The sequence below is a fragment of the Lampris incognitus genome, chromosome 2 (genome assembly GCF_029633865.1).
Source record: "Lampris incognitus isolate fLamInc1 chromosome 2, fLamInc1.hap2, whole genome shotgun sequence".
Classification (NCBI taxonomy): Eukaryota; Metazoa; Chordata; class Actinopteri; order Lampriformes; family Lampridae; genus Lampris; species Lampris incognitus.
This window is the reverse complement of record NC_079212.1, coordinates 57,715,529-57,731,709: the sequence shown is the minus strand read 5'-3', so window position 1 is coordinate 57,731,709 and position 16,181 is coordinate 57,715,529. Positions and strand designations below refer to the sequence as shown.

Below are 16,181 nucleotides of genomic sequence, written 5' to 3'. Positions count from 1 at the left end.
CTTTTCATCAGTGTCACTGTCTCCAAACCATCTCACAACCATCTTGTAAACTTTCCCTTTAACTCTTGCTGGTACCCTTCTGTTGCAAATCACTCCTGACACTCTTCTCCATCCACTCCACCCTGCCTGCACTCTCTTTTTCACCTCTCTACTGCACTCCCCATTACTTTGGACAGTTGACCCCAAGTATTTAAACTCAAATGCCTTTGTCACCTCCACTCCTTGCATCCTGACCATTCCACTGTCCTCTCTCTCATTCGTGTATAGGTATTCCGTCTTGCTCCTACTGACTTTCATTCCTCTTCTCTCCAGTGCATACCTCCACCTCTCCAGGCTCTCCTCAACCTGCACCCTACTCTCGCTACAGATCACAATGTCATCCGCAAACATCATCGTCCATGGAGACTCCTGCCTGATCTTGTCCGTCAACCTGTCCATCACCATTGCAAACAAGAAAGGGCTCAGAGCCGGTCCTTGATGTAATCCGACCACCACCTTGAACCCATCTGTCATTCCAACCGCACACCTCACCATTGTCACACTTCCCTCATACATATCCTGCACCACTCCTACATACTTCTCTGCAACTCCTGACTTCCTCATACAATACCACACCTCCTCTCTCGGCACTCTGTCATAAGCTTTCTCTAAATCTACAAAGACACAATGCAACTCTTTCTGGCCTTCTCTATACTTCTCAATCAACATTCTCAAAGCAAACATCGCATCTGTGGTGCTCTTTCATGGCATGGAACCATACTGCTGCTCGCTGATCATCACCTCTCCTCTTAACCTAGCTTCTATTAATCTTTCCCAAATCTTCATGCTGTGGCTGATCAACTTTATACCTCTGTAGTTGTTACAGTTCTGCACATCGCCCTTGTTCTTGAAAATCGGTGCCAGTATGCTTCTTCTCCACTCCTCAGGCATCCTCTCACTTTCCAGGATTGTGTTAAACAATCTAGTTAAAAACTCCACTGCCATCTCTCCTAAACATCTCCATGCCTCCACAGGTATGTCATCAGGACCAACTGCCTTTCCACTCTTCATCCTCTTCATAGCTGCCCTCACTTCCTCCTTGTTAATCCACTGAACTTCCTGATTCACTATCCCTACATCATCTAACCTTCTCTCTCTCTCATTTTCTTCATTCATCAGCCCCTCAAAGTATTCCTTCCACCTTCTTAGCACACTCTCCTTGCTTGTCAGCACATTTCCATCTCTATCCTTGATCGCCCTAACTTGCTGCACATCCTTTGCAGCTTGGTCCCTCTGTCTAGCTAATCGGTACAAGTCCTTTTCTCCTTCCTTAGTAGTGTCTAACCTGTCATACAACTCACCATACGTCTTTTCCTTTGCCTTTGCCATCTCTCTCTTTGCTTTACGCTGCATCTCCTTGTACTCCTGTCTACTTTCTTCATCTCTCTTACTATCCCACTTCTTCTTTGCCAACCTTTTCCTCTGTATAATTTTCTGTACTTCCTCATTCCACCACCAAGTCTCCTTGTCTTCCTTCCTCTGTCCTGATGACACAGCAAGTACCTTCCTAGCTGTCTCCCTCACTATTTCTGCAGTGGTTGTCCAGCCATCTGGCAACTCTTCACTACCACCCAGTGCCTGTCTTAACTCCTGCCTGAACTCCACACAACAGTCTTCCTTCTTCAACTTCCACCATTTGATCTTCGGCTGTGTCTTCACTCGCTTCCTCTTCTTGGTCTCCAAAGTCATCCTACAGACCACCATCCTATGCTGCCTAGCTACGTTCTCCCCTGTCACCACCTTGCAGTCTCCAATCCCTTTTAGATGGCGCCTTCTACATAAGATATAGTCCACCTGTGTGCACTTTCCTCCACTCTTGTACGTCACCCTGTGTTCCTCCCTCTTCTTGAAATATGTATTCACCACAGCCATTTCCATCCTTTTCGCAAAATCGACCACCATCTGTCCTTCCACATTTCTCTTCTTGACTCCATACCTTCCCATCACCTCCTCATCACCTCTGTTCCCTTCACCAACATGTCCATTGAAGTCCGCTCCAATCACCACTCTCTCCTCCTTGGGTGCCCTCTCCACCATGTCGTCCAACTCACTCCAGAATTCTTCTTTTTCATCCATCTCACACCCAACTTGCGGGGCATATGCGCTGATAACATTCAGCAATAAACCTTAAATTTCCAGCTTCATACTCATCACTCTGTCTGACACTCTCTTCACCTCCAGCACGCTCTTGACATACTCTTCCTTCAGAATTACACCTACCCCATTACTCCTCCCATTCACACCATGGTAGAAGAGTTTGAACCCACCTCTGATACTCCTGGCCTTACTCCCCTTCCACCTGGTCTCTTGCACACACAGTATGCCTACCTTTCTTCTTTCCATCATGTCAGCCAGCTCTCTCCCTTTACCAGTCATAGTGCGAACATTCAAAGTTCCAACTCTCACCTCCACATGCCTACCCTTCCTCCTCTCTAGCTGCCTCTGGACATGCTTTCCCCCTCTCCTTCTCCTTCGCCCAACAGTAGCATAGTTTCCACCGACACCCTGCTGGTTAACAGTACCGGTGGCGGTCGTTGGTAACCCGGGCCTCGACCGATCCGGTATGTAAGTCTTATTTATGATCCACATATTTGATTTGGCAAAGATTTTACGCCGGATGCCCTTCCTGGCGCAACCATCCCCATTTGTCCGGGCTTGGGACCGGCACTAAGGATGCACTGGCTTGTGCATCCTTAGTGGCTGGGTTATAACACAACCATAATATAATCCTGCATAACACAACCATAACATAACCCTGCATAACACAACCATAACATAACCCTGCATAACACAAACATAACATCACTCTGCATAGCACAACCATAACATAATCCTGCATAACACAACCATAACAAAACCCTGCATAACACAACCATAACATCACTCTGTATAACATAACCCTGCATAACACAAACATAACATCACTCTGCATAACACAACCATAACATAACCCTGCATAACACAAACATAACATCACTCTGCATAGCACAACCATAACATAATCCTGCATAACACAACCATAACAAAACCCTGCATAACACAACCATAACATAACCCTGCATAACATAACCATAACATAACCATAACGTTATCCTGCATAACATAACCATAACGTAACCCTGCATAACACAACCATAACATAACCCTGCGTAACACAACCATAACACAACCATAACATAACCCTGCATAACGAAAACCATAACATAACCCTGCATAACAAACTATAACATAACCCTGCATAACACAACTATAACATAACCCTGCATAACAAACCATAACATAACCCTGCATAACACAACCATAACATAACCCTGCATAACGCAAACATAACTCTGCATAACACAACTATAACATAACCCTGCATAACAACCATAACATAACCCTACATAACACAAACATAACATCACTCTGCATAACACAAACATAACATAACCCTGCATAACACAACCATAACATCACTCTCCATAACACAGCCTTAACAACCCTGCATAACACAAACATAACGTAACCCTGCATAACACAACCATAACATCACTTTCACGTATCTGGAAAGAACCCAAAAGCAGACGGGACAACCAGGTAAGGGAAGAAATCAAGTCTTTATTGAAATGGCCGATCCCAGGGGTAGAGCAGGAGTTGACTCAGTGGCAGGTAGACAGGCAGGCAGAAGTCCATGAATGGCTACGTTCCAGCGAAAACTGGTCCACAGTGGAGGCTTTTTAAGGGTGAGCGCGATTGCTTGATGGCCAGCTGGTGTGCCGGGGTGAAGGAGGGGTCAGCAGGTGTCAAGGGAGATAGGGCGATTGCTTTGATGGCCAGCTGGTGTGCCGGGGTGAAGGGGGGTCAGCAGGTGTCAGCTGGTGTGCCGGGGGGGTGAAGGAGGGGTCAGCAGGTGTCAACGGAGAGAGGGCGATTGCTTTGATGGCCAGCTGGTGTGCCGGGGTGAAGGGGGTGTCAGCAGGTGTCAGCTGGTGTGCCGGGGTGAAGGAGGGGTCAGCAGGTGTCAAGGGAGAGGGGCTGTGACAGTACCCCCCCCTCCAAGGGGCGCCACCGGGCGACCTACCAGACCCGTCAGGGTGTGTCCTGTGGAAGTTCCGGATGAGGTTCGTGTCCAGGATAAGGCGACGAGGGACCCAACACCTCTCCTCCGGGCCATATCCCTCCCAGTCAACGAGATACTGCAGGCCGCGACCGCGGCGATGAGAGTCCAGGAGACGACTAACAGTGTAAGCAGGATGATCGTTGATCATACGATGAGGCAGGGGCGGGGGGGGGGGGGGCGGAGGAACTAGAGGGCTGGTAGAGACAGGTTTGAGGCAGGACACATGGAAGGAAGGGTGAACTCGGAGAGTGCAGGGCAGCTTCAGACGGACCACAGAGGGGTTAATGACTTTGACAATGGAAAAGGGACCAATATACCTGGGGGACAGTTTTTTAGCGTCCGATTTCAAGGGTAGGTCCTCGGTAGGGAGCCATACCTGGTCACCGGGGGAGTAGTCTGGAGCAGGGGTGCGATGACGATCCGCCAAGCGCTGGTAACGGCCGGAGGGCCTGAGCAGTGCAGCACGGGCTTGCCGCCAGGTCCGACGGCACCAACGGACATGGGCCTGGACAGACGGAACCGGAATGTCTACCTCTTGAGAAGGAAAAAGGGGAGGCTGATAGCCATAAAGGCATTGAAAAGGGGACAACCCAGTAGCAGACGATGGCAAGGTGTTATGGGCATATTCTACCCAGGAAAGTTGTGAGGACCAAGAGGATGGGTTGGCAGACACCAGACAGCGGAGAACAGTCTCCAATGCCTGGTTGGCCCTCTCGGCCTGGCCGTTGGTCTGAGGATGGAACCCCGATGACAGGCTGACGGTGGCACTGAATGGCAGAGCAGAAAGCCTTCCAGACAGCAGAAGTGAACTGGGGGCCACGGTCAGACACTATATCACGGGGAAGACCGTGGACCCGGAAAACCTCCCTGACCAGCAGATCCGCAGTCTCTCGGGCCGAAGGCAGTTTAGACAAGGGCAAAAAGTGAACAAATTTACTGAAGCGATCAACAACAGTCAGTACAATGGTGTTACCGTCGGAGGCGGGCAGACCAGAGACGAAATCCAAGGACAAATGCGACCAGGGACGGTGTGGAACAGGCAGGGGGCGCAGCAGACCGGCACTGGCCCGAGTGGAGGGCTGATTCTGGGCCCAAACTGGACAGGCAGAAACAAAAGACCCAGTATCCACCGTCATGGAAGGCCACCAGAACCGCCTACGGAGGAAGGCTAGGGTACGGGTTACTCTAGGATGGCAGGTAAGTTTGGAAGAGTGAGCCCACTGCAACACACTAGATTTAACAGCATCTGGAACAAACAAGCGCCCAGGGGGACCGTTACCTGGGTCAGGCTGAGTCTGTTGTGCTGCCATGACCTCCCTTTCAATGTTCCAGGTGACAGCCGCAGCCGCAACCACACAGGTAGAGGGAACGATGGTGTCAGGTTGGAGCTTGGGCTCAGACTCCTTCCCATGCACACAAGACAGAGCATCGGGCTTGGCATTCCTGGAGCCAGGTCTGTACGTCAAAGAAAAATTAAAACGACCAAAAAAGAGCCCCCACCTGGCTTGGCCCGCGGTGAGTCGCTTTGCTGACTGGATGTATTCCAGGTTCTTATGGTCAGTCCACACTATAAAAGGAAGCTCAGGCCCCTCCAGAAAATATCGCCGTTCCTCCAGTGCCAATTTCACCGCCAGGAGCTCACGAGGATCCTCCCCGTCCCTCGTGAGCCTGCTAGTTTGACGGACGGTGAGGGCAGGAGGCAAGAAAGTGACCAGGCTGACCACAATACAAGCAGCTGTTCTCGGTGATGCGGCGTTGACGCTCCTCCAGGTTGAGCCGGAAGCGGCCGAGTTGCATCGGCTCCGAAGCTGGGAAGAGTCACGCCTCGGGCTTTCTCGGAGGACGTCAGCCTCAGTCGAGCGAGCTCGGCCCCCAGAGTTTGGAGGTGTGGCCCGTGGTAAGTTGTTGTGACCAGGAAAGCGGCGCGTCCTCTCTCTCCTCCGCTCCCGGAGACGGTTGTCCACACGAATGGCCAGGGTAACCAATTCCTCCAACCCTCCAGGCTCGGGGTAGGAAACCAATTCGTCCTTTATGGATTCGCTTAGACCATTTGAAAAGCCGGCCTGGAGGGACTCGTTGTTCCATCCGCTCTCCGCTGATAGCGTACGGAACTCAACTGAGTAGTCAGCGACGCTGCGGGAACCCTGGCGGAGAGAGAACAGTCTTTTTGAAGCATCCTTTCCCCGCACGGGATGATCAAAAACCTGGCGAAAAGCAGTGGTGAACTCAGCGTAGGATGAGGAAGCGGAGGCCCACATCTCCCACACCGCTGTAGCCCAATCCAGAGCGCTTCCCCGGAGAAGACCCATGATGTAAGCGACGTTGGCTCCATCCGTGGAATATGACTGGGGCTGCTGGTTAAACACAATCTCACACTGCATCTAAAAAGGGCGACAAAGTCCAAAACCTCCATCATACTTATCGGGCGGGGCAACCCATGGTTCCTTAGCCGAAGTTGATGGCGCTGAGGGTGGCGGAGCTGGAGGGGCGGGTCCCGGGCTAGCGGAGGCACTAAGTTGGGTCTGGATTCCGGATACCTTTGAGCTGAGCTCACGGAGGACGTCAGCCATCTCCTGTAGCACCTGGCTGTGCTGGCCGAGGACCGATTCCTGGTTGGCTACAGCCTGGCAGACCGTGGCCAGGTCTGTGGTGGAATGGTCTGCTGGGTCCATAGTGGCTGGAACGTACTGTCACGTATCTGGAAAGAACCCAAAAGCAGACGGGACAACCAGGTAAGGGAAGAAATCAAGTCTTTATTGAAGTGGCCGATCCCAGGGGTAGAGCAGGAGTTGGCTCAGTGGCAGGTAGACTGGCAGGCAGAAGTCCATGAATGGCTACGTTCCAGCGAAGACTGGTCCACAGTGGAGGCTTTTTAAGGGTGAGGGCGATTGCTTGATGGCAAGCTGGTGTGCCGGGGTGAAGGAGGGGTCAGCAGGTGTCAAGGGAGAGAGGGCGATTGCTTTGATCGCCAGCTGGTGTGCCGGGGTGAAGGGGGGGGGTCAGCAGGTGTCAGCTGGTGTGCCGGGGGGGTGAAGGAGGGGTCAGCAGGTGTCAACGGAGAGAGGGCGATTGCTTTGATGGCCAGCTGGTGTGCCGGGGTGAAGGGGGTGTCAGCAGGTGTCAGCTGGCGTGCCGGGGTGAAGGAGGGGTCAGCAGGTGTCAAGGGAGAGGGGCTGTGACAATCACTCTGCATAACGAAGCCTTAATAACCCTGCATAACACAAACATAACGTAACCCTGCATAACACAACCATAACATCACTCTGCATAACACAGCCTTAATAACCCTGCATAACACAACCATAACATCACTCTGCATAACACAACCATAACGTAACCCTGCATAACACGACCATAACATAAACCTGCATAACACAGACATAACCCTGCATAACACAACTACAACATAACCCTGCATAACACAGCCATAACAACCCTCTGCATAACACAACCATAACATAACCCTGCATAAAACAACCATAACATAACCCTGCATAACACAACCATAACATCACTCTGCATAACACAACCATAACATAACCCTGCATAACACAACCATAACATAACCCTGCATAACACAACCATAACATCACTCTGCATAACACAACCATAACATAACCCTGCATTACACAACCATAACATCACTCTGCATAACACAGCCTCAACAACCCTGCATAACACAAACATAACGTAACCCTGCATAACACAACCATAACATCACTCTGCATAACACAGCCTCAACAACCCTGCATAACACAAACATAACGTAACCCTGCATAACACAACCATAACATCACTCTGCATAACACAGCCTTAACAACCCTGCATAACACAAACATAACATAACCCTGCATAACACAACCATAACATCACTCTGCATAACACAGCCTTAACAACCCTGCGTAACACAAACATAACATAACCCTGCATAACACAACCATAACATCACTGCATAACACAGCCTTAACAACCCTGCATAACACAAACATAACATAACCCTGCATAACACAACCATAACATAACCCTGCATAACAAACCATAACATAATGGGTGGCGCAGTGGTTAACGCTGTCGCCTCACAGCAAGAGCGTCCTGGGTTCGAAACCTGGGGTTGTCCAACCTTGGGGGTCATCCCAGGTGGTCCTTTCTGTATGGAGTTTGCGTGTTCTCGCCGTGTCTGTGGTGGGTTTTCTCCACGTGCTCCGGTTTTCCCCACCGTCAGAAAGACATGCATGTTAGGGTTAATACTCCTGTTTGTGCCCCTGAGCAAGGCATGGCAAGACGAACTGGAGTTGGTCCCCGGGTGCTGCACGGCGGCTGCCCACTGCTCCTAGCTACACAGCTTGGATGGGTTAAACGCAGAGGAGGAATTCCCCCATGGGGCTCCATAAGTAATAAAATAAAAAATAACTGCAACCCGCTCAGCTCCGTGGAGCCCTGCAGAGAGCATGCACTGCACATGCACGCAGCCTCCAGGCTCCGACCCAGCGCCCGTGAGGCAGCAGAAATTAAGAGAAGTGATCAGAGTGACATGTAATAATAATAATAATAATAATAACACTAATTAATAATATTTTGGATTTTTTTTCAAAAATAAAACATTATTGATTTAAAAAAATAAATAATAATAATAATAATAATACATTAATCACAGCCAAAACAAATGATGCAAAAGCAGTTATAAACAAGAACAACACAAATGATAACAAGTGTGTGACTCACACATCCAGAAACTAGCCACTTCCACTTCAGTAATATCGGAGAGACCACGGCATCTCCAGTCCCAGCCCAGTGAGTAAATGAGAAGACAGATGTCCTACTCGGTAAATATATCCCAGATGTCATGCAGTAATCCTGTCCAAACAGGGCTGCAGAGGAGTCCGAATATTGATGTGTTGGAAATGTGTTGACACTCTGCTTGTCATGTATGAGTGTGTTGCTGGCACCACTGTGGTCAAGTCCATGTTTGTGCTTCTCAGGGTCTGAGTTTCCACCTCGGAGCCGTTCTCCTGTCTTTGGGGTTCATCACATATGTTGAACACGGTATGAATAAGTTCTCGCTAAAACTTCCTTTCCTGAAAATGGTGACCTGAGCTACTGACCGTGTTGTAAAACCTGCCAGTGTTTCCACAGTGGTTGACGTGAGAATGGAGTGCCTGCAGTAAAAGACCACCGGAGCACATCGCACGCAGTAAAGAAAGATGCACGATATCTCCTCAAGAAAACTGAGGCAACAGATTGCACGCAATACTATTAATTAAACAATCTAGCGAATTCGGGGGGCAACCACAGGAACTGCCGCGGCCCGAACGCGAACCCGTATCGCCCGCACCGCAGGAGACATCGCTGACCGCTCGACTAAAGGGTCATACCCGTCAGCGATGTCTCCTGCGGTGGCGTTGATACGGGTTCGCGTCCTGGCCGCGGCAGTTCCTGTGGTTGCTCCCCGAATTCGCTACATTGGTGTCAGAAGCGGGATGGTGAGACCGCGAGGTCATCGGAAGCGCGTGCGCCCAGAGGCGTGAAGGAGCTGATATACTGAAGCGCGGGGACGCGCTTCCCGAAGGAGGGGGGTAGTGTAACGTGCATGGATAAATCGACACGTTGAGTCCTTTACTAACGGATCGGACCCTTTAGTCGACTGGTTAACGTTGACGCTTGCGGTGTGGGAGGAACGGGTTCGCGTCCAGGCTGTGGCGACAGTCTCCCGGACTGCCCCCCGAATTTGCTATAATATAATTATGTGTGGAATTGAGTAAATGTTAATTAAATAAGATAATTTAAAGTTATCCATCTAATATGAGTAGATTTAATTACAATATAAAAAAAGATTAATTAAATGCAGCGAATTCGGGGGGGGGGGGGGCAGTCCGGGACGCGAACCCATATCTCCCGCACCGCGGGCGACAACGTTAACCAGTCGACTAAAGGGTCCGACCTTTCAAAGTAAAAGCTTGTGGTTTTATCGTGAACACCACAATTCTAGGCTACATTAACAGAGCTAACAGCCAACTTTCGGCTGCTGCTGAGTCTCTCTCTCTCTCTCTCTCTCTCTCTCTCTCTCTCTCTCTCTCTCTCTCTCTCTCTCTCTCTCTCTCTCTCTCTCTCTCTCTCTCTCTCTCTCTCTCTCTCTCTCTCTCTCTCTTCACATCCAGTAATGTTCCAGTTCACATCCAATAATGTTCCAGTTCACATCCAGTAATGTTCCAATTCACAATCAGATATTGTTTGGTGTTGCTGGAACATATATTTTTGAATCAAAATCATGCTTACATAATTAAACTATTTACATAATTAAATTAATTTATTGGATAATTTATTACATTAAATTAAGTAACTAAATTTAAAATTAAACATTAAATCAAATTAACATTAAATTAGTACATAATTTATTACATAACTTATATTTACATAATTAAACTATAGCAAATTATTTGAAATAAAACATTTTCGTCAAAGTTACAGGGCAAACAATGTAATCCTGGATCTGTGTATCAACGTGAGCCAAAGCTCCAAGTGTATTTTAACATATTTAATATTTAAAGTGTATTTTAACATATGTAATATTTAAAGTGTATTTTAATATATTTAAAGTGTATTTTAAGATATTTAATATTTACAGTTTATTTTAACATATGTAATATTTAAAGTGTGTTTAACATATTTAAAGTGTATTTTAACATATTTAAAGTGTATTTTAAAATATGTAATATTTAAAGTGTATTTAACATATTTAAAGTACATTTTAACATATGTAATATTTAAAGTGTGTTTAACATATTTAAAGTGTATTTTGACATATGTAATATTTAAAGTGTATTTAACATATTTAAAGTGTATTTTGACATATGTAATATTTAAAATGTATTTAACATATTTAAAGTGTATTTTAACATATGTAATATTTAAAGTGTATTTAACATATTTAAAGTGTATTTTCACATATGTAATATTTAAAATGTATTTAACATATTTAAAGTGTATTTTCACATATGTAATATTTAAAGTGTATTTAACATATTTACAGTACATTTTAACATATGTAATATTTAAAATGTAACATATTTAAAGTGTATTTTAACATATGTAATATTTAAAGTGTATTTAACATATTTAAAGTACATTTTAACATATGTAATATTTAAAGTGTATTTAACATATTTAAAGTGTATTTTAACATATGTAATATTTAAAGTGTATTTAATATATGTAAAGTGTATTTTAACATATGTAATATTTAAAGTGTATTTAGCATATTCAAAGTGTATTTTAACAGCATTATTGGGGATTGGTAGTGTTGGCTCTGTCGGTGCTGGTAGGTGTGCTGGGACGGCTAAATAACATGGACCATTATTAATGTTCTTAGCTGCAGCTGTGTTTATGCTGCTATGATTACATCATAGTATCAAGACCTGCCTGACCTGTTTTAAACCTTACCACGGTGTTTAAGCTGTAGGTGTCAGCAACCTCACTACAGTTGTCTGGGGCTTAGTTACCCTTGTAAGGTACCATCATCAAGTTCTTTCTCATCCCTTCCTCTCTAGTTCTGAGAAAAAGGCTTGCGTCCATTTTCAGTGCGTGTATCCTCTCCAGACCATGCTCTTCTGGCTGCAAACACCAGAACAAGAAGGTACAGCTCCTTCTCGTGTATATGCTGCACACAGTGACATTTGGGCATCGTGGCAAAATTAGCTGAGTAAAACAGCAACATTATAACAACACAATGACACACAATCCAAGGCCAGAAACACACAGTAGAGAACAGTAGCTGAAAGGAAAGATGTCAGCAAAGACCTGCGTAGAAGAAACAGACGTTGGTCAAGCTCAGTGCCAGCTAGAAGAGCACAACACTGTAGAAATGGGCGTCCGGGTGGTGTGGCGGTCTATTCTGTTGCCTACCAACACGAGGATCGCTGGTTCGAATCCTCTTGTTACCTCCAGCTTGGTCGGGCGTCCCTACAGACACAATTGGCCTTGTCTGCGGGTGGGAAGCCGGGTGTGGGTATGTGTCCTGGTCCCTGCACTAGCGCCTCCTCTGGTTGGTCGTGGCACCTGTTCGGGGGGGAGGGGGAACTGGGGGGAATAGCGTGATCCTCCCACGCACTACCTCCCCCTGGTGAAACTCCTCACTGTCAGGTGAAAAGAAGCGGCTGGTGACTCCACAAGTATGGAAGGAGGCATGTGGTAGTCTGCAGCCCTTCCCGGATCAGCAAAGGGGGTGGAGCAGAGACCGGGACGGCTCGGAAGAGTGGGGTAATTGTTCAGGTACAATTGTGGCGAAAAAGGGGGAAAAAATGTTTTGTTTTGATTTGGGAAGCGGTTGCACGGTGGCGCAGTGGTTAGCGCGGTCACCTCACAGCAAGAAGGTCCTGGGTTCGAGTCCCGGGGTAGTCCAACCTTGGGGGTCGTTCCGGGTCGTCCTCTGTGTGGAGTTTGCATGTTCTCCCCATGTCTGCGTGGGTTTCCTCCCGGTGCTCCGGTTTCCTCCCACAGTCCAAAGACATGTAGGTCAGGTGGATCAGCCGTACTACATTGTCCCTCGGTGTGTGTGTGCGTGTGTGTGTGCGTGCGTGCGTGTGTGTGCGCGTGTGCGCGCGTGTGCGCGCGTGTGCGTGCGTGTGTGTGTGCGTGCGTGTGTGTGCGTGTGTGTGTGTGTGCGTGTGTGTGCGTGTGCGTGCGTGCGTGCGTGCGTGCGTGCGTGCGTGCTGGCCCTGTGATGGCCTGGCGGCCTGTCCAGGGTGTCTCCCCGCCTGCCGCCCAATGACTGCTGGGATAGGCTCCAGCATCCCCGCGACCCTGAGAGCAGGATAAGCGGTTCGGGGGAAGTTTTGAGAGACGGCTGGCTGCAGAAATGTCCACTCCCCCCTCCGCTTCGCTCTCGCTCATCAGCCGTTCTGGGTTTCTGCTGGAGAGTCCATCGTCGGTGCCGTCACACTACAGGATTTCCACTCGTAGATATCAAAAATGTTTGAGGTTAATCGGTGAGTGGTGATTGGCTGATGAGATGGCGAGGCACAAGATTGAATCTTGAACACACTGCAGTATAATGCGGGAAGATAATTGGCTCAGAGCCTCACCAATTCTGAAGAGGGGCCAATCAGACGCTCACAATCAGTTATGCTGCAGTGTGCGGCGCCAGGCCTTACTGACATGGAAACAGCTACAACACTAGCAGCTACTGTCGCTGGTCAACTGTCTCAGTACACTGTCCTCTGATCAGCGGCGACTATAAAACTGTTCCCTTCCGTCTTCAGGAGCACTGGGTGATGATGCTCAACCTGCTCTTCAGTTTGCTGACCATCTTCCATCTTGCATACCTGGGCTCCATGTTTGATGCTGATGTTGACAACCAAGCATTAGAAGAGGTAAGACACATAAGTCAAACAAGTACAAGGCAACAGAGTATAAGACAGCAAGACAAGATAAGCATGACACAATACAACACAAGACAATATAAAAGTTTTGCTGCCCCACTAAATGTAATAACCTGAGAAGTTGAACAGTGGACGTTTTAATGCGTTGCAATGGTCCGAGAGATCATGATGAGATGCAGCGGGGTGTGGACGAGCTTCCATGACTCATCTTAACCAGCTCAGGGCAGATTCCTTATGGTCCTCACCCTGGCAGAGACAAACACCACAGACTGGGAGAGAGAACCACAGACGCAGACCCTCATAGCTCTCTCCCTAACCACACCCTCTGCATCATCTCTCCCTAACCACACCCTCTGCAACATCTCTCCCTAACCACACCCTCTGCAACATCTCTCCCTAACCACACCCTCTGCAACATCTCTCCCTAACCACCCCCTCTGCATCATCTCTCCCTAACCACCCCCTCTGCATCATCTCTCCCTAACCACTCCCTCTGCATCATCTCTCCCTAACCACCCCCTCTGCATCATCTCTCCCTAACCACACCCTCTGCATCATCTCTCCCTATTCACACCCTCTGCATCATCTCTCCCTAACCACACCCTCTGCATCATCTCTCCCTAACCACACCCTCTGCATCATCTCTCCCTATTCACACCCTCTGTATCATCTCTCCCTAACCACACCCTCTGCATCATCTCTCCCTAACCACACCCTCTGCATCATCTCTCCCTATTCACACCCTCTGTATCATCTCTCCCTAACCACACCCTCTGCATCATCTCTCCCTAACCACACCCTCTGTATCATCTCTCCCTAACCACACCCCTAACCACCCCTCTGCATCATATCTCCCTAACCACACCCTCTGTATCATCTATCCCTAACCACACTCTCTGCATCATCTCTCCCTAACCACACCCTCTGCATCATCTCTCCCTAACCACACCCCTAACCACACCCCCTGCATCATCTCTCCCTAACCACCCCCTCTGCATCATCTCTCCCTAACCACACCCCTCTGCATCAACTCTCCCTAACCACCCCCTCTGCATCATCTCTCCCTAACCACACCCCTAACCACCCCCTCTGCATCGTCTCTCCCTAACCACCCCCTCTGCATCAGCTCTCCCTAACCACACCCCTAACCATCCCCTCTGTATCATCTCTCCCTAACCACACCCTCTGTATCATCTCTCCCTAACCACACCCCTCTGCATCAACTCTCCCTAACCACCCCCTCTGCATCATCTCTCCCTAACCACAGCCTCTGCATCATCTCTCCCTACCCTCTGTATCATCTATCCCTAACCACAGCCTCTGCATCATCTCTCCCTAACCACCCCCTCTGCATCATCTCACCCTAACCACACCCCTAACCACACCCTCTGCATCGTCTCTCCCTAACCACCCCCTCTGCATCAACTCTCCCTAACCACCCCCTCTGCATCATCTCTCCCTAACCACACCCCTAACCACACCCTCTGCATCATCTTTCCCTAACCACCCCCTCTGCATCATCTCTCCCTAACCACACCCCTCTGCATCAACTCTCCCTAACCACCCCCTCTGCATCATCTCTCCCTAACCACACCCCTAACCACCCCCTCTGCATCGTCTCTCCCTAACCACACCCCTAACCACCCCCTCTGCATCAGCTCTCCCTAACCACACCCCTAACCATCCCCTCTGTATCATCTCTCCCTAACCACACCCTCTGTATCATCTCTCCCTAACCACACCCTCTGCATCATCTCTCCCTACCCTCTGTATCATCTATCCCTAACCACAGCCTCTGCATCATCTCTCCCTAACCACCCCCTCTGCATCATCTCTCCCTAACCACACCCCTAACCACACCCTCTGCATCGTCTCTCCCTAACCACCCCCTCTGCATCATCTCTCGCTAACCACACCCCTCTGCATCATCTCTCCCTAACCACCCACTCTGCATCATCTCTCCCTAACCACACCCTCTGCATCATCTCTCCCTAACCACACCCTCTGCATCATCTCTCCCTAATCACACCCTCTGCATCATCTCTCCCTAACCACACCCCTAACCACACCCTCTGCATCATCTCTCCCTAACCACACCCTAACCACACCCCCCGCATCATCTCTCCCTAACCACACCCTCTGCATCATCTCTCCCTAACCACACCCTCTGGATCATCTCTAACCACAACCCTAACCACACCCTCTGCATCATCTCTCCCTAACCACACCCTAACCACACCCTCTGCATCATCTCTCCCTAACCACAACCCTATCCGCACCCTCTGCATCATCTCTCCCTAACCACACCCTCTGCATCATCTCTAACCACAACCCTAACCACACCCTCTGCATCATCTCTCCCTAACCACACTCTAACCACACCCTCTGCATCATCTCTCCCTAACCACACCCTCTGCATCATCTCTCCCTAACCACACCCTCTGCATCATCTCTCCCTAACCACAACCCTATCCACACCCTCTGCATCATCTCTCCCTAACAACACCCTTTGCATCGTCTCTCTCTAACCACACCCTCTGCATCGTGTTTGTAGTTCAGTGTTTTTCAGCTTTTGTCTTTTGATAAATGGGCTATTGGGCCCTCAACGACCATCTCTGTCCGTGTCACTGCTGGAGAACCCCAGCTGTGGCCGAGCTTTGCAACAG

General features: G+C 48.8%; 1 protein-coding gene across 1 annotated transcript in view; it reads left to right on the top strand.

Moving 5' to 3' along the window:
- LOC130106647 (protein-serine O-palmitoleoyltransferase porcupine-like) overlaps positions 1–16,181 on the top strand; it is an 87,477-nt gene that overhangs the window by 51,244 nt on the left and 20,052 nt on the right. Inside the window, exons 10-12 of the mRNA XM_056272830.1 lie at positions 9,121–9,184; positions 11,686–11,771; positions 13,396–13,506. Coding sequence (XP_056128805.1) covers positions 9,121–9,184; positions 11,686–11,771; positions 13,396–13,506 — 261 coding nt within the window. The remainder of the gene's footprint in view (positions 1–9,120; positions 9,185–11,685; positions 11,772–13,395; positions 13,507–16,181) is intronic.